The 22,498-nt window shown below is 42.9% G+C and overlaps 1 protein-coding gene across 4 annotated transcripts; it reads right to left on the reverse strand.

The window, feature by feature from the left end:
* Positions 1-525: 525 nt before the first annotated feature.
* Positions 526-22,343, reverse strand: LOC124015273 (nicotinate-nucleotide pyrophosphorylase [carboxylating]-like). 4 transcript variants are annotated; one of them, XM_046330393.1, is made up of 5 exons: positions 22,250-22,343; positions 2,192-2,483; positions 1,607-1,917; positions 1,204-1,335; positions 526-950 (listed from the first exon to the last, which is right to left on the reverse strand). In XM_046330393.1, the coding sequence occupies exons 1-5, from the start codon at positions 22,331-22,333 to the stop codon at positions 735-737; spliced, it is 1,035 nt and encodes a 344-aa protein (XP_046186349.1). In that variant the 5' UTR covers positions 22,334-22,343; the 3' UTR covers positions 526-734. The 4 variants fall into 4 exon arrangements, with proteins under 4 accessions (XP_046186349.1, XP_046186350.1, XP_046186351.1 ...); XM_046330394.1 differs by lacking the exon at positions 22,250-22,343 and adding an exon at positions 15,528-16,267; XM_046330395.1 differs by lacking the exon at positions 22,250-22,343 and adding an exon at positions 10,348-10,488.
* Positions 22,344-22,498: the final 155 nt, after the last annotated feature.

Consider the following 22,498-nt stretch of genomic DNA (forward strand, 5'->3'; position numbering starts at 1 on the left):
CAAGCTATGTTAACTAGCCACATCTAGCACAAGCTCACTACTAAACTGAACACATCTAGCAACAGCAAGCTAGCTACCTAAATTGTCATAAATGTTTAATGCTTTTCGACCTGTCCCCAAATTAATATAATTGGTTCTGTGTTTGTTTTGATATTTCAACCTGCTTGTCGTGATCACGTTTGGTGTGGGGGGACAAAATCATTTTGCTCACGATGGAGCATGCAGACGCGGTTTGGGCATGGCATTATTAGGCCTATATAATGTAAATTCAAAGATGGCCATTTTATGCATGTTTAACTTAAGTGTTTTGAATACTGATAACTGGTTTATTCATTTAACAGGTGATGGCACTTTTAGTGGAAGAAGTGCAGTGTGTTGTAATCCATATGAAGGTTTAATAGTATAGGGACTTAGTTACTCATTTGTCATCTTTTCTTCCAGTGGATCATAAAGATTTGGGATTCTAAAGTATATTCCATATAATAGATAATGATCACTTTGGGACAAAAGAAACTGAGGGAACAGTCTTACTTCACAGTTTTAATAATGATTTCTAAATTAGTTGTACGCATCATAGAAATGATACAGTCACCATCTCTGACTGTCAGTTTTAAATCTCATGTAACATTCCTGGATTTGATTTCTTCTCTTGATCATCTCCAGGATCAAAAGTGAGGAAATTGACCGTTGCTTTTTATTTTCACTTTATTAACAAAAATCCTGAATTGCCACAGTTACTGTGATTCGAAAATTATTGGAAAGGCAACCGGCTTTTGAACCTTGAGGGAGAAGTCTACCACGGGGCAGCCCTGGGTGATGCAGCCCAGAGAGATGATGTCCACATGGGGGGAGAGATACTGGGGCAGGGAGTCTGGGGTCACCCCTCCACTGGCCTCGATTAGCACAGACGGGAACTCCTCCTTCAGAAGCTGGGCTGCCGCGTGGAGTTCCTGAGAGGGGAAAGGACAGAAGAGGAATAGAGGCCGGGAGGGACGAGTGCGGGAAGAGACCGTGTAGGAAAGAAGAGATTGAATTAAATGCACAGCACTGACATACAGGAGGAAGAAGAATGTTACTTCACTGATAGTACATGAATGTCCAACGGAAATATGTATTCTGCTTTATCGCAAACCCTCCAGTACGTCTCTACCTCTTCTACATTTACTTCCCTCGTGTCTTTGGGACGTCCTTCATCAGTCTCACCTGTGGCTTAAAGTTGTCCAGCATGACGATGTCGGCGCCTGCCGTGGCCGCCTCACTGCCCTCCTCCCGGCTGCCGCACTCCACCTCGATCTTACTGCTGAAGCCACACACCGAGCGGGCGTCCTTCACCGCCTGGAAGACCCACAGGTAGGTATTACATCAAGTCAGTTCTCTATCAGAATGCCAAAATGAATCTCTATTCAAAATGCACAGAGGGGAAAACTTCAGCTCTCATATGAGAAAAATGCCAGATCTAAATGGTACATCTTGGAATATGAAAGACTTACATGTATTCTTGCACTCTGATTTTCATGCATTTGTAAAAGGATTAGAGGAATCGACAACCACATCCTAGTATAGGTTGATGTCAAATGTACAGTTTGAGACATCCACCCCTGCCCACCTGTGTGATGCTCCCTGATGCCCATATATGATTGTCTTTCAGCATCACCATCCCACTCAGGTCCTGTCTGTGCATGGACACGCCGCCCACCAGCATGGCATACTTCTCCACCAGCCGGAACCCAGGGGTGGTTTTACGCGTGCCAGCCACATGGCCATGCCAGCCTGCCTCCCTGGCGACGCTCTGTAGCTGGGAGCAGCGGGTGGCTATCCCCGAGGCCCGGGCCAGGCAGTTGAGGGCCGGTCTCTCCCCGAGGAGGACGCACCTTGCTGGGCCTCTGACCACAGCAGTCTGGGCCACTGCATCCGGACCTGGTGGAGGTGAGGTCAAAGTAGAGTTTACCTAAAATTACAAACATCATGTGAGTGAACTGTATTTAATGGTTAAATTGTAATCAGTTGGAATCTATTCCAATGGAATTTTGTGAATGCCAAACTCAAAGCTTGTTTCCCCATTACCTTCTCCAAATGAATTTGGCAGTGTGATCAGAGTTGAGGTGTATTGTCATCACGTTTGTGAGGTATCTGTGTATTCTCGAAACCCTCCCGCATGTTTTTTGACCAGGCTCATAAGTTGGCCTCTTACCCAGCTGTGCTCCCTCTTTGTGTGCCCATTCCACAGTGCAGCTGAGCTCAGTGAAGACCGCAGTGAAGAAAGGCCTGCCCGCCAGCACGCTGCACGGCGTTTTGCACAGCAACCTGGCCTCGACCTCATGTGATCCCACACACAGCCCTGCAGGGTCAAAGTTTGGTGTGTCCTCTGCCAGCCACTCCCGTGCCAGCCGGGTCAGTGTGTGGGGAGGGAGCGTGTTTGACAGGTCATACTGAGGAGTCGTCATCTTGAGAGGCGAGGTAAAATGTGACGCCGGAAAGTTGTTCTGTTAAAAATGGAGAAAGGGGTTAGTTCCAGTGCTTTAAATCTGGCTATCCACTGATGATACTTAACAGTTTGTAGTTTATTTGTACCCTACAAAATATCCTGCGTTCTGGTATGAATGAATCCCTGCACTCAATGTGCTTTGCAACAGTGTCCGTCTTCAGGTTAAGATTCACCACAAACAAAGAACGCCGGTGTAGAGGGGGAATAACATTGGCCGTAGTGGGAGCCTCAACGGGGGCTGGTGTGTTAGAAATGCCAGAGCCGATTTCTGATCCCAGTCTGTGTGGTGATATAACTCGAGACCCTAGTACAAGTTACGAGTGCAGATTGCAAAGAATGCTCTGTAAGCACCACCCCAGAGGGCGGAGCAAGGCATGTTGTTCGTGCACTTGGACACATTTTAGTAAGGGGATATCATACGGAGATAGAATCTCATTTTATAATGGGTCTGCGGTGGTTCTGTGTAGTTATGCTAATACAATCACCACCTTCCGGAGACACCTGAAACCCCACCTCTTTAAGGAATACCTAGGATAGGATAAAGTAATCCTTCTCACCCACCCCCCCTTAAAATATTTAGATGCACTATTGTAAAGTGGCTGTTCCACTGGATGTCATAAGGTGAATACACCAATTTGTAAGTCGCTCTGGATAAGAGCGTCTGCTAAATGACTTAAATGTAAATATCTGAGTCAAGTATATTGCAGTCAATTTGTTCTATGACCTAATAAGTATGTTGAAAAAGCCATCACTAACCCCTCTTTTCCATTTCTCCATCTCCCAGGACAACAGCTAAGGGCACCCTGGCCTACACCTGGACGTGCCTGGCCCCCCCCCCTCTATCTGCCTGTTACTGCACCCACTGCTTCAGTCCCCCCCCCCCACACACACAGAAACATGGATTTCTTTACTTACCATGACATCTTTATGAAAAGCCATCTGACCCATAGGGTCTTGAAGTGTTTTAAATCTGGCTATCCACTATAGCCTAGCTATGGATATTGTCTGAGCCTGCTGGTCACATATGACCGTGATTTAATACTGACCAGAAAACAGACTGTTGCTCTATCCTTGTTTATTTTTAAAATACATTTTACCCCCTTTTTCGTGCTATCCGATTGTTAGTAATTACTATCTTGTCTCATCGCTACAACTCTTTATATTCTACAGATTCTGAACAGTCATGTAACAATTGGAAGGGTTTTTGTTGCCATTTAGGCCTAGTATTTAGCCTTTGTTGGGGTTAACCAAGGGGACTAATTCCTTAAGTGCTGGTAGTTGAAGATGCATTAGCTCCCAGCTGATGAGGCAGTGAGTGAGATACTTTGTGGACAGTGGACACATGTACACCCTGTGTTCAACACAACTTGTCAATAAAATAAATACTTAAAGTATCAAAAAATACTACAAGTCAACTGTGATTCCACGGTCTAGCATCTGTGCAGTCCCGTGTGGCTCACTTGGTAGAGCATGGTACTTGCAACGGCAGGGTTGTGGGTCTGATTCTCACGGGGGACCCGTATGAAAATGTGTGCACTCACTAATTAATGTAAGTTGTTCACTTAACCCCTCCCCCAAACAGACTGGGTAAAGGTGTCGGCATGCTTCAGTTCGGCTGGCTCCTAGCTGAACCGAACGAGTGTGCTTGCACACTCCCTTAAAAAGACCGTAGCTTGAAAAACAAGGGGGAAAAAAACAGCAATAGTACTGTTTGTCCATTTTGAGATGCCGTAGCCAGTATACACTTCCTCAGAATTGATCTAAAATAACTCAAGAAAATCAGTCATAGTCAGGCAAAAAAAGTCATGCAATTTTACATCTAAGATGTTTGCAGTATTTCTCAATGAAATGTGCATGAAAACTAGTCATCTATCGTTGAATGACAAAGACTCATTGAATAATCCCTATTGTTAACCTATCACAGATAAAGGGGCTTAGACAAACACACACAAACTCTTCCGAACTGTTTCAGATGGGAGGTATGTGGACCCCTCAAGGCACATCTCTGACATAAAGAGATCTCAACCTCCAGTAAACTATTAGTCACGCTTCCAGTTTACGTAAGTCTTTATTTTACTTGCTCTACAACAGAGAACAAAATGTCCAAATCAGACTGTACAAAACATACAGTGGGGCAAAAAGGTATTTAGTCAGCCACCAATTGTGCAAGTTCTCCCACTTAAAGATGAGAGAGGCCTGTAATTTTCATCATAGGTACACTTCAACTATGACAGACAAAATGAGAGAGAAAAGATCCAGAAAATCACATTGTAGGATTTTTAATGAATTTATTTGCAAATTATGGTGGAAAATAAGTATTTGGTCAACTACAAACAAGCAAGATTTCTGGCTTTCACAGACCTGTAACTTCTTCTTTAAGAGGCTCTGTCCTCCACTCCACACTGGTGTTTTTTTACCCCTTTTTCTCCCCAATTTCGTGGTATCCAATTTGTTGTAGTAGCTACTATCTTGTCTCATCGCTGCAACTCCCGTACGGGCTCGGGAGAGACGAAGGTTGAAAGTCATGCGTCCTCCGATACACAACCCAACCAAGCCGCACTGCTTCTTAACACAGCGCGCATCAAACCCGGAAGCCAGCCGCACCAATGTGTCGGAGGGAACACCAACCTTGGTTAGGGCCCGCTGGTACGCGATGAGATAAGGACATCCCTACCGACCAAGCCCTCCCTAACCTGGACGACGCTAGGCCAATGGACCAATGGACCTCCCGGTCGCGGACGGTTAGGACAGAGCCTGGGCGCGAACCCAGGGACTCTGATGGCACAGCTGGCGCTGCAGTACAGCACCCTTAACCACTGCGCCACCCGGGAGGCCCACTCCACACTGTTACCTGTATTAATGGCACCTGTTTGAACTTGTTATCAGTATAAAAAAGACACCTGTCCACAACCTCAAACAGTCACACTCTAAACTCCACTATGGCCCTGACTAAAGAGCTGTCAAAGGACACCAGAAACAAAATTGTAGACCTGCACCAGGCTGGGAAGACTGAATCTGCAATAGGTAAGCAGCTTGGTTTGAAGAAATCAACTGTGGGAGCAATTATTAGGAATTGGAAGACATACAAGACCACTGATAATCTCCCTCGATCTGGGGCTCCACGCAAGATCTCACCCCGTGGAGTCAAAATGATCACAAGAACGGTAAGCAAAAATCCCAGAACCACACTGGGGGACCTAGTGAATGACCTGCAGAGAGCTGGGACCAAAGTAACAAAGCTTACCATCAGCAAGGGCATTGAAGATGAAACGTGGCTGGGTCTTTCAGCATGACAATGATCCCAAACACACTGCCCGGGCAACGAAGGAGTGGCTTCGTAAGAAGCATTTCAAGGTCATGGAGTGGCCTAGCCAGTCTCCAGATCTCAACCCCATAGAAAATCTTTGGAGGGAGTTGAAAGTCTGTGTTGCCCAGCAACAGCCCCAAAACATCACTGCTCTGGAGGAGATCTGAATGGAGGAATGGGCCAAAATACCAGCAACAGTGTGTGAAAACCTTGTGAAGAGTTACAGAAAACATTTGACCTCTGTCATTGCCAACAAAGGGTATATAACAAAGTATTGAGATACACTTTTGTTATTGACCAAATACTTATTATCCACCATAATTTGCAAATGAATTCATTAAAAATCCTACAATGTGATTTTCTGGATTTGTTTTCTCTCATTTTGTCTGTCATAGTTGAAGTGTACCTATGATGAAAATTACAGGCCTCTCATCTTTTTAAGTGGGAGACCTTGCACAATTGGTGGCTGACTAAATACTTTTTTGCCCCACTGTACAATGAATTCACAATGGCAGTCTTTTTTTTGTTGTGAAAAGTACAAAGTGTGTCTATGACAAGGGTTAATTACAATAATGTGAATTTAATATCAGGTCTCTTGTGAACGAGCTAAATTTATTCAGGAGGAATGGTGGTCACTAGATAATCCAAAGAATTCAGGTAAACAGCGCCCCCCTTAGGCAGAACAGTTTCTATTGAGAAGTGTCTGGGACTTGTTTCCCTGTTTGCTACTCAAAGATATTTGACTTATTAAGTCATAGACAAAATTAACTGCAAAACACATGGTCTGAAATATATTAGATGAACTACACAGAACCATTCAAATAAGAGGCCTATCTCAGTAATAAAATGTGTCCCAGTTCACAAGCAACATGCCTAGCTCTGCCCAATGGGGCGTGGCTTACGGAGCACTCTTTGCAATAGCAGTGTTCGATTAAGGATTAAGCTGAACCGAGGTGAACCGGTCTATGGCCTGTGAGGTGAATGGGGGAAAGTAGTGAAGGAGGAGTGCTCTTCTCAAATCGAACTGTAATCCGAGCTGCTCCGGTCATGTTGTCAACAGGGCTGCATGGTCTATCGTTCAGGAATATACATCGCTTTTCCATAAAAGGCAGATGAAGCATTTTTATCAAAGCAATCACTTTTGCAGGTGAAAACACAGAATCCTACTCATTACAGGGCTGCCAACTTTTGAAGAACGTTTGGAGTGAGATTAGCTATTTGAAAATACATTGCCACCTGGCACAACCCCTAGATTGGGGACTGGGGGTCTTTCCCCGTGAAAATTGTACTGTTTTAAATCTAATTTCCTGCAATTCTACGTATTTTGACATGGTTTAGGCCTATGACCAGTTTTTTTTCCTTTCTTACAGGTCACGTGTATTCAGGATGCTTTGGAAATTAAATGAAAATAAACTCAAAATGCAACGATTTTGTCACTGAGATTTTTGGGGGATAACATTTAAAGAATGCTAATTAAAAAAAGTGGCCCTATTTCTGGGGTGTTTTGACACTTTATTCAGACAGTAATTAAATGAGATCGGGAGACAGGCAAACGCTAGAAACAGTGAACCAAGGCTCTGCACAGGAAATTGTAATATTAATGGTTGATGGCAGTGGTTAACCAAATCATAGATTGCAGTCTCATTGTCCTGAGAATGCTTTAGTATTTTGTAATTAAGGTGAACTCGCTCTTTAATAATAGGGCTAGAAGAAAATCCTGCTTTCTCTCCAGAAGGGTTGGCCACCCCTGATCCAAGTGCTGGTTGTTTGAACAATCACTTCTCAAAAATCACAATCTCCCCTAAAAATCAAATGAATATCAATATTCAGGTGGTTTATGCCAACTAGACAAAATATGATGTGCTTAGTAGTAGTGAGTCCCCTTGTCACCTCTGCCTAGCATGTGCACAATACTAAAATCCCAAATAACATTTGATTGCTGGAGCATTTAATATCAAATGCTTATTTGTTTGAATGGCAGCAATAATGTATAGCCTAATATAATTCATTTTTAAAGACAAGTAGACATATCCTATTTCAAATATGTGATTACACGGGTAGAACTGGGAAGTGGAATACTAAAATAACTGCGGGGAATAACAGTAGTGTTCTTTCTGAAAAGCACAGTAATTACTCTATATTGTAGCCCATTGTTAAGAATGAGAATGGTTCTACTGATCAGACTAAATAAAGTAAAAAGATCAAATCTCCAGACACTCTAACCAAATTAGTGTTATATTCATTGTCATCCCTGTAGAATCAAATTGACAGTTTTTGTTTCACAATCTGTTGTTTCACACAAACAGTGTGGTTTTAAATCGATTTTAGTACATGCTGTCAAAAGGGACAGGAGCAACTCATTTGTGGACAACATTGTACATAAAACAGCACTGCCATGCAGGTCTTTTCACAGTTTTATAAACTCAGCAGATTATGTTCTCTCTCCATTCATCGCCACTCTAATCTCAAGGGGCGTTTCTTTAAAACATGCATCCAAACCCCTTGATCCCTAACATCATTTTAACCGCTAGATATGGTTCACAGTGCTGTGGCAAGACAAGACAATGACAGATTCCGCTCGTGATGTTAAATTGCAGGCGCAGATGCTCTGATTTCAAGACGATTTGGAGCACGGTTGATCAGTTAACGCGCGGACTATACAATGGACTAATTAGACAAATTAATGCAGTACTTTTCAATGCGTGACATCGAGGTGTGCCGTGAGAGAAGAGGGTCAAATGCGTGGTCTCACGGTCAAATGCGTGAGAGGTGGCAGCTGTCATGACCACACGTACATTTTGAGCCGAACTCGCCGTTGACCAGAGCGGGACGCCTGACTCACGCCCGGGAGGCAGCCCTGTTCCAAAACGAATGCAATCACTTTTCACCCACCCACTTGATCGCGCAGCCAAAGTCAAAATTGTCTATAAACTAAAAGTCGTTTTTTGCTATTAATTTGAGGTTAGGCATACGATTTGTGGGTTAAGGTTAGGTTTAAAATCAGATTAAGAAAATACATTGTAGGAATAAAATGGGTTTATGACTTTGTGGCTGTGTTAACTAGTGACAACCCTTTGCAATCAATGGTAACGGAGCGTTTTTATAGGCACTAATTCTGTAATGGCTCGTTCGCCTAATGCAGCATTCACGTGTAAGAGTCGGAACTAGGAAACTCGTAACGTCCGACTTCATAAGTGGTTGGCGCGGCACGCGTAAAAAAAATCCTTTCCGGTTTTTAGCTAACATGGGCGCGTTCCCTCTGCCCAGGCGTTGCTTACGCATGCCATATCTTACAAGGGCTGGATAAGTATTTTATGTATCAGCGAACCACATATCTTATTGCAATTTGTCAGTCGATGACGCTGTACGTTTAGTTGTTCCCCTTGCTCTGCAAGGGCTGCGGCTTTTGTGGAGCGATGGGTAACGATGTTTCAGGGATGACTGTCTGTGTGTGCAGAGGGTCCCTGGTTCGAGCCCAGGTATGGGCGAGGAGAGGGACGGAAGCACAACTTTTACATACGCAACCATTGGTTGGTGCATGTAACGTCTGGGAACAAGACCGAGCTATTGCCACGATTAAGACAACTGGGGGGAAACGAGCCCCGACTGGGAATTATTTTTAACTGTAATTCCAAATCCGAATTCCAATTCGGTAACACGGACATCTTTCTAGAGCTCCGACTTTACAACCTGAAGATAACTGATGTCATGAGTTGACTTTTTTTTTCGAGTTCCAAGTTGTATTGGGCATATGTCACCACACCGGTCCCAGAACGCCATCATTGGTCGACATTTTCTAATCAAGCATGCTATATTTATTTTATAATTTTCTTCTCTTATCTTCCGAAATCCTCACCTGCCTCCTCAGAGCCGATTGAACTGTCACCGGGTATTCGTTGGTACTCTTGATGATGTGGATATCTCTGCACTCAATGTGCTTTTTCGACGCGTTGTGCTTTTTAACAGTATCCTTCTTCAAGTGAGGATTCCCCACCACAAACGAAGAAAGCTTGCCTGCAAGTTGTGGTTCGGCCTTACAATATTTGCAAAACATAACATTTCCTTCAAAATGCAACCACGGGAAAGTTTTCTCCCACTGTGCGTTGTATTTGTATTGTTTCCCACTGGCAGTGGTTGGCGAAGCGGGGGCAACGCCAGTGTTAAGGCTGCTGCTGCCCGAAACTTCATCTTGTGTTGCTGGTGGCTCAGCAAAATCAATACCGACAAGATCACTGACAGACTCGGACCCGGCCTCCCCTGGATCCCGTTGACATTGTCGCCTAAAATTCAATTGGATGCTCTTCATTCTCCTTTACAGTAGCGAGCCAAAACGGGCGCACTCAAGGTACTCGTCTCAAAGGCTCGCGGTTCCAGACTGTAACTAGGTTATGATTGGCGCGTTCAGCTAAACAAGCTTGAACTCGGCTACGATTGGCTCGTTGAGCTGCGCGTTGAATACGGCAAGTCCTGCTTACTTCCTTGTTCAAGGCCCGTAATGATTTTTTAATGGAGTTCAAGCTTAATCACAGATAGAACAACGAGACATATATCTTACCGGATGTATCAATATGAAGCATCCGCTTTGCGTTTCCACTCACTACGAGATGGATTTTTACCGACATTATGCAATCTTTCTCATCGATGAAACATTTGATCTCAATATAGTTTGTTAGTAACTGATTTTAGTTTTGTGAACCAGAGTGGACTAAGTTTTGTAGACTTTACCCTTTGCCAAAGTAAAACATATTTTTTTGCGTTGTTTTAAGGAGTGCAAAGGCGAATTGAGTTAGTGCACACGCGCACTTCAGAGTAGGTGTTACCTTACGGAAATATGCAAATATGTGCTAGAAGGCGCCAATACTTTACTTTTCTGCCCACAATGGCTCAATTGTTCCCATTTGAAACGATAGGCTGTGGTCTCTTGGTTTAGTTATAAAAAATAAATACATCTTTGCTTATTAACACATTCATGAAAACGTTGTCCTTTAAGGTATGTACAATTCTTCTTATTATATTTTCTTCTACCTGATTGCGTTTTTTTTTTCATCTTCAAAAACCTTCATAAAAGGCATTGGTTAAAGGTAAATGAATACATGAATACAAATATTATTTAACATTTCTTAAATGACCCCATTTTCAAGAATTTGATTATATAAGCCGAAAGCCCATTCAAAAGCAGTACAGGACTTCAAAAACAGTACAGGACTTGAACCCGGAAGTAGGCGGGACATACATGATTATAAAACAAACAGCAGGTATAAACCGCAACTCGTACATGTGCTCATATTTTACTTTTGCAGTTCGCACACATTTAGTTGAATATGCGAGTAAAATGGTCGCACTGTAGAGCCCTGCAAATTTTAAAGTATGAAATGTTAAGCATTTGCATAATGGATAACCAGTGGCAATAAGAACATGGAAAAGTCTAATGGTGCATTCAAGTGTTAGTGGAAACTATGAAACTCCGAAATTTCCGACTTGCAAACTGTTTGAACGTGGCACCTGTATAACTACACGTGTCTGAAGGATGCACTGTGGTCCTCCCGCAACCTGCTGGTAGCTAAACAAGTAGAGACCACCCCCCAGGAAGTGGCCACGGTAGCCACGGAAGCCCTGGGGTGGTAAGAAAGAAAGGGGGCCTCGACCCCAGGCGAAGCGTCACCCAAAACACCCAAGGTCCCGGCGGCCGCGGCCTGACAGCGATGCGCCTAGGGGAGGGGTCTCCTCTGGGCCCCTAAGGACAGGACGGTGATTGAGTCGGAAGAGCAGGAGGAGGCAAGATTGATAAGGACTCACCCTGTTCCTGTCACTTTTTTTAACATGTTTTCATGTCTTAAATGTTTTATTTTTGTTATCATTTGTTCACATTTTAAATGGCTTTTAAAGATGGGATGTTTTACAAGAAAAAGTACGCTTATTCATGGTTGTTTCTATTGGTTTTAACAACATGTACTTTTTAACAAACTTCAATGTAATATTCTGTGTTTTATGGCTTTTATGCCATTTTTATGTGTGTAAAATGTTGTACAAAAAAATATGACCTGTATAAATACAACCAGTTGGCAAGTCGGAAATGTCAGTTTCCAAGTTCCGACTAATACGTGTATGTTAAAGGTTAAGATACTTTTAGCTCTCAAATTTTAGGCAGCATTCTGCCTTCTCCCCACAGTTCTCAGCCATTAGCGTCACCCATGACTGCCTTGTGAACTACAATCCTGACGCTGTGATTTAATGTTTAGAAACGTCAATAATCATAGCTTGCAATACGGATTTCGAAACATATGACCCTGATCTTTCATCAGCGAGAAAGAATCATTCAAATAAAATAAAAACTTACTGTAGCAGTTTTGCACAGATCAATACAGCTATGGGGTGCCTTCATCCAACAAAACTACACTTTCCAAGTTATGCTTACACACAGGCGTTCGCAGTGGTGTAAAGTACTTAAGTAAAAATACTTTAAAGTACTACTTAAGTAGTTTTTTTCTATGCTTTACTATTTATATTTTTGACAACTTGTACTTTACAACATTCCTAAAGAAAATAATGTACTTTTTACTCCATACATTTTCATTTTGAATTCTTAGCAGGACAGGAAAATGGTCCAATTTACACACTTATCAAGAGAACATCCTGGTCATCCCGACTGTCTCTGATCTGACAGACTCACTAAACACAAATGCTTTGTTTGTAAATTATATCTGTAAATGAAGCCATGGTTTACAGGCAACATCCGCACTGAGCTAAAGGGTAGAGCTGCCGCTTTCAAGGAGTGGAACGCTAACCCTGAAGCTTATAAGAAATCACGCTATGCCCGAACGAACCATCAAACAGGCAAAGAGTCAATACAGGACTAAGATCGAATTGTACTATACCGGTTCTGGCGCTTGTCGGATGTGGCAGGGCTTGCAAACTATTACAGACAACAAAGGGAAGTACAGCCAAGAGCTGCCCAGTGACACAAGCCTACCATATGAGCTAAATTACTTTGTGTACTCCGAGCATGCGCTGACCAACTAGCAAATGTCTTCACTGACATTCTTGACCTCTCCCTGTCTGAGTCTAATACCAACATGTTTCAAGCAGAACACCATAGTCCCTGTGGCCAAGAACACTAAGGTAACCTGCCTAAATGACTACCGACCCATAGCACTCACGTCTGTAGCCATGAAGTGCTTTGAAAGACTGGTCATGGCTCACAAAAACACCATTATCCCAGACCCACTCCGATTTGCATCACTATTGCACTCCACACTACCCTTTCCCACCTGGGCAAAAGGAACACCCATGTTAGAATGCTATTCATTGACTACAGCTCAGCGTTCAACACCATAGTGCCCTCAAAGCTCATCACTAAGCTATGAACCTGGGACTAAACACCTCCCTCTGCAACTGGATCGTGGAATTCCTGACGGGCCGCCCCCCAGGTGGTAAGGGTAGGTAACAACACATCCGTCACACTGATCCTCAACACGGGGGCCCCTCAGGGGTGTGTGCTCAGTCCCCTCCTGTTCACTCATGACTGCACGGCCAGGCACGACGCCAACACCATCATTAAGTTTGCCGATGACACAACCTGATCACCGACAACAACGAGACAGCCTATAGGGAGGAGGTCAGAGACCTGGCTGTGTGGTGCCAGGACACCAACCTCTCCCTCAATGTGATCAAGACAAAGGAGATGATTGTGGACTACAGAAAAAGGAGGACCGAGCATGCCCCCATTCTCATCGACGGGGCAGTAGTTGACCAGGTTGAGAGCTTCCTTGGTGTCCACGTCACCAACAAACTAACATGGTCCAAGCACACCAAGACAGTTATGAAGAGGGCACGACAAAACCTATTCCCCCTCAGGAGACTGAAAAGATTTGGCATGGGTCCTCAGATCCTCAAAAGGTTCTACAGCTGCACCATCGAGAGCATCCTGACTCATTGCATCACTGCCTGGTATGGCAACTGCTCGGTCTCAGACCGCAAGGCACTACAAAGGGTAGTGTATACGGCCCAGTACATCACTGGGGCCAAGCTCCCTGCCATCCAGGACCTCTATACCAGGCAGTGTCAGAGGAAGGCCCTAAAAATTGTCAAAGACTCCAGCCACCCTATAGTCATAGACTGTTCTCTCTGCTACCGCATGGCAAGCGTTATCGGAGCGCCAAGTCTAGGTCCAAGAGGCTTCTAAACAGCTTGAACCCCCAAGCCATAAGACTCCTGAACATCTAATCAAATGGCTACCCACTCTGTTATTATCTATGCATAGTCACTTTAATAACTACCTACATGTAACGCCAGGGTAGTGGGTTCGATCCCCGGGACCACCCATACGTAGAATGTATGCACACATGACTGTAAGTCGCTTTGGATAAAAGCGTCTGCTAAATGGCATATATTATTATTTATTATTATATTGCCTCGACTAACCGCACATTGATTCTGTACCGGTACCCCCTGTATTTTCACTTTTTCTTGAGTAATTTTTACTCAACTTTTAAGTAAAATAATTTAGTACTTTTTCCACTACTGGGTGTTCGGAGCATGCTAGATAGATAAATTAGGTGGTCGCCTCGTCTTCAGTCTGTTTTACATAAACAAGCGCTGTAACATTGAGATATGGCCATGTGGGAAAACTAACCCTATCAAGGTGTGTTTAATTAATTAATTAAATTCAATTTAACCTTTCATTTTTTGAAAATGATTTCTCACTGATATGAAAGATAATGTCCTTATGCTTCCAAAACCGTACCAAATGCGATGCATGTTGAGTTTCAGACCGAGCGTCTGGGATCTTAACCCCCCCCCCCACGCACAGAAGACGCCTTCGTCCAATGACTTATGTGTAACGTATGGAACTGAGAGTCATGATCAAAGGCTAGGTTACTCTGAACCACAGCTGTTTGCATCCTATTGTACCTGTTGCCTCAAAAGCCTGTTTGCATCCTCAAATGGCACCTATGATGTGCTAATCAACTAAGACTATTTTAGAGACTTGCAAAAATGCATTTTTTGATACAAAAATAGTCTGTTGTAAAGTCATTTTGTGTGCAAAGATGATCCATTGTAATAACATATGGTCCACAGCAATGGTTGTGTATAACAGTGGAGTGACTTTTTGGAGTAAACCTTTTGGAGTAACTGTATCTCCAATCACATTTTGCTCCAATCAAATATCCAAATGAAATGATTAATATGGATATAAAATAGGCTACAGAGGAATGTTTATTTACCACCAAAATAACTAACAAAAGTAACAATGTTCCTCTTTTCTTTGACTTTGATTTATTGATTGTTTAGGACATTCAAAGCTGACAGCACCACCAGAAAAGTGGAATTTGCTCCTTTGCTCATGTTGCAATGTTTACAAGCTAAGCAAATAATGTGAAAATCAGTCACATTGAGTTACAGCTTTGAAAAAAGTATTAGTCTTCTTGTTGTTTTTTTTACCCAGACAATCTGAGCAACGTTAAAAGTTCTGAGAGACAAGTCAAACAAAAATAATTATAATACAAAAAGCAATGTTAATTTACTGATTTATATATATTTTTACAATTCTGTTAGAATAATTTTCATTCAGACAAAGATCTTCACTGACATGTCAATTTAATTTCAGAGTCCCCCTTATTGGCCCCAAAGCCTTAAAAGTTGCAATCTTACTTCTGGAACTATAAGTCATTCTAAAGCACAGCAGATGTCACTTTCCTAAATGCAAAGTGGTGGCTTGGTTTCGGACATACTCACCTGAGTGTAGTGCAATATGCAGTTTTCTTACAAGAAGTGAAAGGGATGTGGGGCTGCCTTAAACCTACAACTTATAACACTGCACAATGCAAACAGAGATCGTTTATGATGTCAAACTCTTGCGCAGCACTGCGCAGATGGGATGCTCTCGAACACATCCCGTAGCGTCACTAGAGATGGAAGAGCAAGCAAAACATCTCACTCGCTTTTTCCCCCCCTGTTTCATATGCTGTATAGTCAATTAACTAGCTGAGCAGACCAGACCATCTTGTCACTCCACCACCATTGTAAAAAATGGAAGCTATAGAAATTAATTAATTAATTATCTACATTTGTTTTGCCATGTTTATTCTATTACAGACACCTTAATGCATACTTTTAAATTATATTTTCTGAGTTACATACATGTCATTTTGTCCTTGAACTATTTAATTAAAATACTGTAGAATTCAATTAATTCCTATGAAGGACTGCTTCTTCTGAGGAGTGCCAATATGGCTAACCGGTGCTTTCAAAGCCTCTCTCATTGTCCAATACATAGCAACAGCAAGCCAGGGTTTATATACAGACCCAACTGCTAATGCCACATTCAAAACAACTGGGCACTCAGAAATCTCAGACTTCCAACTTCAGTGTGTTCAAGACAACTGGGAACTTGCAGGAAAAAAAACTAGCAATGACTGGGAAAAATCATTTTGAACAGTCATTCAACTCGGAATTCCAACTTGAGAACTCTGGCCTCTTTCTAGAGCTCCGACTTTCTGACCTGAAGATCACTGACGTCATGATTTCAACTTGTATTTTTCGGAGTTCCCAGTTGTCTTGAACGCACCATAATGCATTGGTCTACCACAGTATGAGTCATAATACCCATAAAACCTAGTGGTCAAACACAGAAATGGTTACAATCATTTTTCCACCATCAATTCATAAATAAAGATTACATAACCATGCCCATACAGCAAACAATATGTTCCCGCAGTAAACACACTCTTGACTCGAGAGGATGAATCAGTCCATCTCTGAAAACAAAAAAAATCCAGATTAAAATAATCCAGCTAGCTAGGGTAGCTACAAATCAAGTAGTACTTGAAGTAGGCTACCCACCCCTCACCCACAGACACAAACAAACATGAACAAGAATGCCTAGCCATAGCTTCCCCAAGTTTGCTACCAAGCTAGACTGTTGGTTTATAAAAGCCAAAGAAAGAAACTTGGTTTTTATGAATTTCTCATGCATTTAAATGGCTATGCAAATAGACTGCTATTAGCCATCTAGCCAGGCTAATGTTGCTAACTAACTAATTAACCATGAGCTACCTATCTAGATAACAGGCATTTTCAATTAAAAACGTGCCCAAGACAATTCACAGAATTGTCCATTTAAACAACTTTAGCTAATTTATGAATGACTAAATTTAGTTAACATTACACAGTTAATCCAGAGATTCTTACCTTTGTCTCGATCCTGCAGTCTCATCCAGGTCATCATGGCCCTGGTGAGATGTGAAGCTTGAGACAGACAATTGTGGTTCTGTATGATAGTGTCATTAACAGATAGTTAGCGTTTCATTTTTGTGGACAGAATCAAGACCATGTGAATGCATGTACCACTCCCAATGAATACATAGCTCCACTCCTATTCTCCAGGCGCTCTCTTTTGATGACTTCTGTAACCGTAATAGCCTTGGTTTCATGCATGTTAAAATTAGAAGCCTCCTCCCTAAGTTTGTTCTATTCACTGCTTTAGCACACTCTGCCAACCCGGATGTTCTAGCTGTGTCTGAATCCTGGCTTAGGAAGACCACCAAAAATTCTGAAATTTTAATTCCAAATTACAACATTTTCAGACAAGATAGAACTGCCAAAGGGGGCGGTGTTGCAATCTACTGCAAAGATAGCCTGCAGAGTTCTGTCCTACTATCCAGGTCTGTACCCAAACAATTTGAACTTCTACTTCTAAAAATCCACCTCTCTAAAAACAAGTCTCTCACCGTTGCCGCCTGCTATAGACCACCCTCTGCCCCCAGCTGTGCTCTGGACACCATATGTGAACTGATTGCCCCCCATCTATCTTCAGAGCTCGTGCTGCTAGGTGACCTAAATTGGAACATGCTTAACACCCCAGCCATCCTACAATCTAAACTTGATGCCCTCAATCTCACTCAAATTATCAATGAACCTACCAGGTACCCCCCCAAAGCCTTAAACACGGGCACCCTCATAGATATCATCCTAACCAACTTCCCCTCTAAATACACCTCTGCTGTCTTCAACCAATATCTCAGCGATCACTGCCTCATTGCCTGCATCCGTAATGGGTCAGCGGTCAAACGACCTCCACTCATCACTGTAAAACGCTCCCTGAAACACTTCAGCGAGCAGGCCTTTCTAATCGACCTGGCCGGGGTATCCTGGAAGGATATTGATCTCATCCCGTCAGTAGAGGATGCCTGGATATGTTTTTTAAATGCCTTCCTAACCATCTTAAATAAACATGCCCCATTCAAGAAATTTAGAACCAGGAACAGATATAGCCCTTGGTTCTCCCCAGACCTGACTGCCCTTAACCAACACAAAAACATCCTATGGCGTTCTGCATTAGCATCGAACAGCCCCCGTGATATGCAGCTATTCAGGGAAGCTAGAAACCGTTATACACAGGCAGTTAGAAAAGCCAAGGCTAGCTTTTTCAAGCAGAAATTTGCTTCCTGCAACACTAACTCAAAAAGGTTCGGGGACACTGTAAAGTCCATGGAGAATAAGAACACCTCCTCCCAGCTGCCCACTGCACTGAAGATAGGAAACACTGTCACCACTGATAAATCCACCATAATTGAGAATTTCAATAAGCATTTTTCTACGGCTGGCCATGCTTTCCACCTGGCTACTCCTACCCCGGTCAACAGCACTGCACCCCCAACAGCAACTCGCCCAAGCCTTCCCCATTTCTCCTTCTCCCAAATCCATTCAGCTGATGTTCTGAAAGAGCTGAAAAATCTGGACCCCTACAAATCAGCCGGGCTAGACAATCTGGACCCTTTCTTTCTAAAATGATCTGCCGAAATTGTTGCCACCCCTATTACTAGCCTGTTCGACCTCTCTTTCGTGTCGTCTGAGATTCCCAAAGATTGGAAAGCAGCTGCGGTCATCCCCCTCTTCAAAGGGGGGGACACTCTTGACCCAAACTGCTACAGACCTATATCTATCCTACCATGCCTTTCTAAGGTCTTCGAAAGGCAAGTCAACAAACAGATTACCGATCATTTCGAATCTAACCATACCTTCTCTGCTATGCAATCTGGTTTCAGAGCTGGTCATGGGTGCACCTCAGCCACGCTCAAGGTCCTAAACGATATCTTAACCGCCATCGATAAGAAACATTACTGTGCAGCCGTATTCATTGATCTGGCCAAGGCTTTCGATTCTGTCAACCACCACATCCTCATCGGCAGACTCGACAGCCTTGGTTTCTCAAATGATTGCCTCGCCTGGTTCATCAACTACTTCTCTGATAGAGTTCAGTGTGTCAAATCGGAGGGTCTGCTGTCCGGACCTCTGGCAGTCTCTACGGGGGTGCCACAGGGTTCAATTCTTGGACCGACTCTCTTCTCTGTATACATCAATGAGGTCGCTCTTGCTGCTGGTGAGTCCCTGATCCACCTCTACGCAGACGACACCATTCTGTATACTTCCGGCCCTTCTTTGGACACTGTGTTAACAACCCTCCAGGCAAGCTTCAACGCCATAAAACTCTCCTTCCGTGGCCTCCAATTGCTCTTAAATACAAGTAAAACTAAATCCATGCTCTTCAACCGATCGCTACCTGCACCTACCCGCCTGTCCAACATCACTACTCTGGACGGCTCTGACTTAGAATACGTGGACAACTACAAATACTTAGGTGTCTGGTTAGACTGTAAACTCTCCTTCCAGACCCATATCAAACATCTCCAATCCAAAGTTAAATCTAGAATTGACTTCCTATTTCGCAACAAAGCATCCTTCACTCATGCTGCCAAACATACCCTTGTAAAACTGACCATCCTACCAATCCTCGACTTTGGCGATGTCATTTACAAAATAGCCTCCAATACCCTACTCAACAAATTGGATGCAGTCTATCACAGTGCAATCCGTTTTGTCACCAAAGCCCCATATACTACCCACCATTGCGACCTGTACGCTCTCGTTGGCTGGCCCTCGCTTCATACTCGTCGCCAAACCCACTGGCTCCATGTCATCTACAAGACCCTGCTAGGTAAAGTCCCCCCTTATCTCAGCTCGCTGGTCACCATAGCATCTCCCACCTGTAGCACACGCTCCAGCAGGTATATCTCTCTGGTCACCCCCAAAACCAATTATTTCTTTGGCCGCCTCTCCTTCCAGTTCTCTGCTGCTAATGACTGGAACGAACTACAAAAATCTCTGAAACTGGAAACACTTATCTCCCTCACTAGCTTTAAGCACCAACTGTCAGAGCATCTTACAGATTACTGCACTTGTACATAGCCCACCTATAATTTAGCCCAAACAACTACCTCTTTCCCAACTGTATTTAATTTATTTATTTATTTTTCTCCTTTGCACCCCATTCTTCCTTCCATTGCACCCCATTATTTTTATGTCTACTTTGCACATTCTTCCATTGCAAAACTACCATTCCAGTGTTTTACTTGCTATATTGTATTTACTTTGCCACCATGGCCTTTTTTGCCTTTACCTCCCTTCTCACCTCATTTGCTCACATTGTATATAGACTTGTTTATACTGTATTATTGACTGTATGTTTGTTTTACTCCATGTGTAACTCTGTGTCGTTGTATCTGTCAAACTGCTTTGCTTTATCTTGGCCAGGTCGCAATTGTAAATGAGAACTTGTTCTCAACTTGCCTACCTGGTTAAATAAAGGTGAAAAACAATATAAAAAAAATAAATACTGTGCCTTTTGAAGATGTGTTTCTTGTTCTGAAACTATGACACACGCAGGTCATCTAAACAAAGTCAATTCTGGATGTCAATAGATTTTTAGATTCAGTCTCATCAATGACAACATTCCAGAACTGAATTATCACTCACCTAAGTCTGGTATCTGGGGCAATCTGATTAATGGTTATACAGTGCATTCGGAAAATATTCAGACCCCTTGATTTTTTCCCCACATTTTGTTACGTTACAGCCTTATTCTAAAATTGATTAAGTATTTTTTCCTCTCATCAGTCTACACACAATACCCCATAATGACAAAGCAAAAACAGGTTTTTGGAAATTTCTGCAAAAGTATATATAAAAAAAACTTAGCACATTTACATAAGTATTCAGACCCTTTACTCAGTACTTTGTTGAAATACCTTTGGCAGCGATTACTGTCTCGAGCCTTCTTGGATTTGATACTACAAGCTTGGCACACCTGTATTTGGGGAGTTTCTCCCATTCTTCTCTGAAAATCCTCTCAAGCTCTGTCAGGTTGTCTTGTGAGAGTCGCTGCACAGCTATTTTCAGGTCTCTCCAGAGCTGTTTGGTCGGATTCAAGTCTGGGCTTTGGCTAGACCACTCAAGACCATTAAGACTTGTCCCAAAGTCACTCCTGCGCTTTCTTGGCCGTGTGTTTAGGGTCGTTGCCCTATTAGAAGGTGAACCGTCGACCCAGTCTGAGGTCCTGAGCGCTCTGAAGCAGGTTTTCATGAAGGATCTCTCTGTATTTTGTTCCGTTCATCTTTCCCTCGTTCCTGACTAGTCTCCCAGTCCCTACCTCTGAAAAACATCCCCACAGCATGATGCTGCCAACACCATGCACTTAGCATTTAGACCAAAGAGTTCAATCTTGGTTTCATCAGACCAGAGAATCTTGTTTCTCATGGTCTGAGAGTCTTTAGGTGCCTTTTGGCAAACTCCAAGCGAGCTGTCATGTGCATTTTACTGAAGAGTGGTTTCAGTCTAGCCACTCTACTATAAAGGCGTGAATGGTGGAGTCCTGCAGAGATGGTTGTCCTGGAAGGTTCTCCCATCTCCACAGAGGAACTCTAGAGCTCTGTCAGAGTGGTCAGCCCTTCTCTCCCGATTGCTCAGTTTGGCTGGGCAGCCAGCTCTAGGAAGAGTCTTGGTGGTTCCACACTTCTTCCATTTACGAATGATGGAGGCCACTGTGTTCTCGGGGACCTTCAATGCTGCAGCAATTTGTTGGTACCCTTCCCCAGATCTGTGCCTTGACACAATCCTATCTTGTAGCTCTACTGACAAACCTCATGGCTTGGTTTTTGCTCTGACATGCACTGTGGGACCTTACAGGTGCAGGTACAGGTGTGTACCTTTCCAATTAATTGAAGTTACCACAGGTGGACTCCAATCAATTTGTAGAAACATTTCAAGGATGATCAATGGAAACAGGATGCACCTGAGATACATTTTGAGTCTCTTAGCAAAGGGTCTGAATATTTATGTAAATAAGGTATTTCTGTTTATGATAAACAAATGTGCACAAATTTCTAGAAACCTGTTTTCGCTTTGTCATTATGGGGTATTGTGTGTTGATTGATGAGGAAAAGCATTCATTTAATCATTTTTAGAATAAGGCTGTAATGTAACAAAATGTTTAGAAAAAGTCAATGGGTCTGAATACTTTCCAAATGCACTATATAATTGATTAAGTAGCTCTTTCCGTGTGGAATGTTGACAGCAGTATAAAACATATTGTATTGCTAAGATGCTCAAACTTAACTCACCGACACAGGATAAACTGTATCCCTCATGGACCTGACCAAACTGGTAAGTTGTTCCTCAATCTGGCTGGCTGTACTTCTCCACATGGCCAGGTTTATAGTGGTTTTCTCCCCTTTTAATGCTCTATGATTATCCTTGAAAAATGCCATAAGGTCTGAAATAGACATCAAAGTTGAGATACTGTACAAATAATTATCTAGGTAAAATAATACAAGAATATGTTCTGATCTACTGCTCTGCTAACTATCTAG

This window comes from Oncorhynchus gorbuscha, linkage group LG26 (genome assembly GCF_021184085.1).
Source record: "Oncorhynchus gorbuscha isolate QuinsamMale2020 ecotype Even-year linkage group LG26, OgorEven_v1.0, whole genome shotgun sequence".
In the NCBI taxonomy this organism is placed as follows: domain Eukaryota; kingdom Metazoa; phylum Chordata; class Actinopteri; order Salmoniformes; family Salmonidae; genus Oncorhynchus; species Oncorhynchus gorbuscha.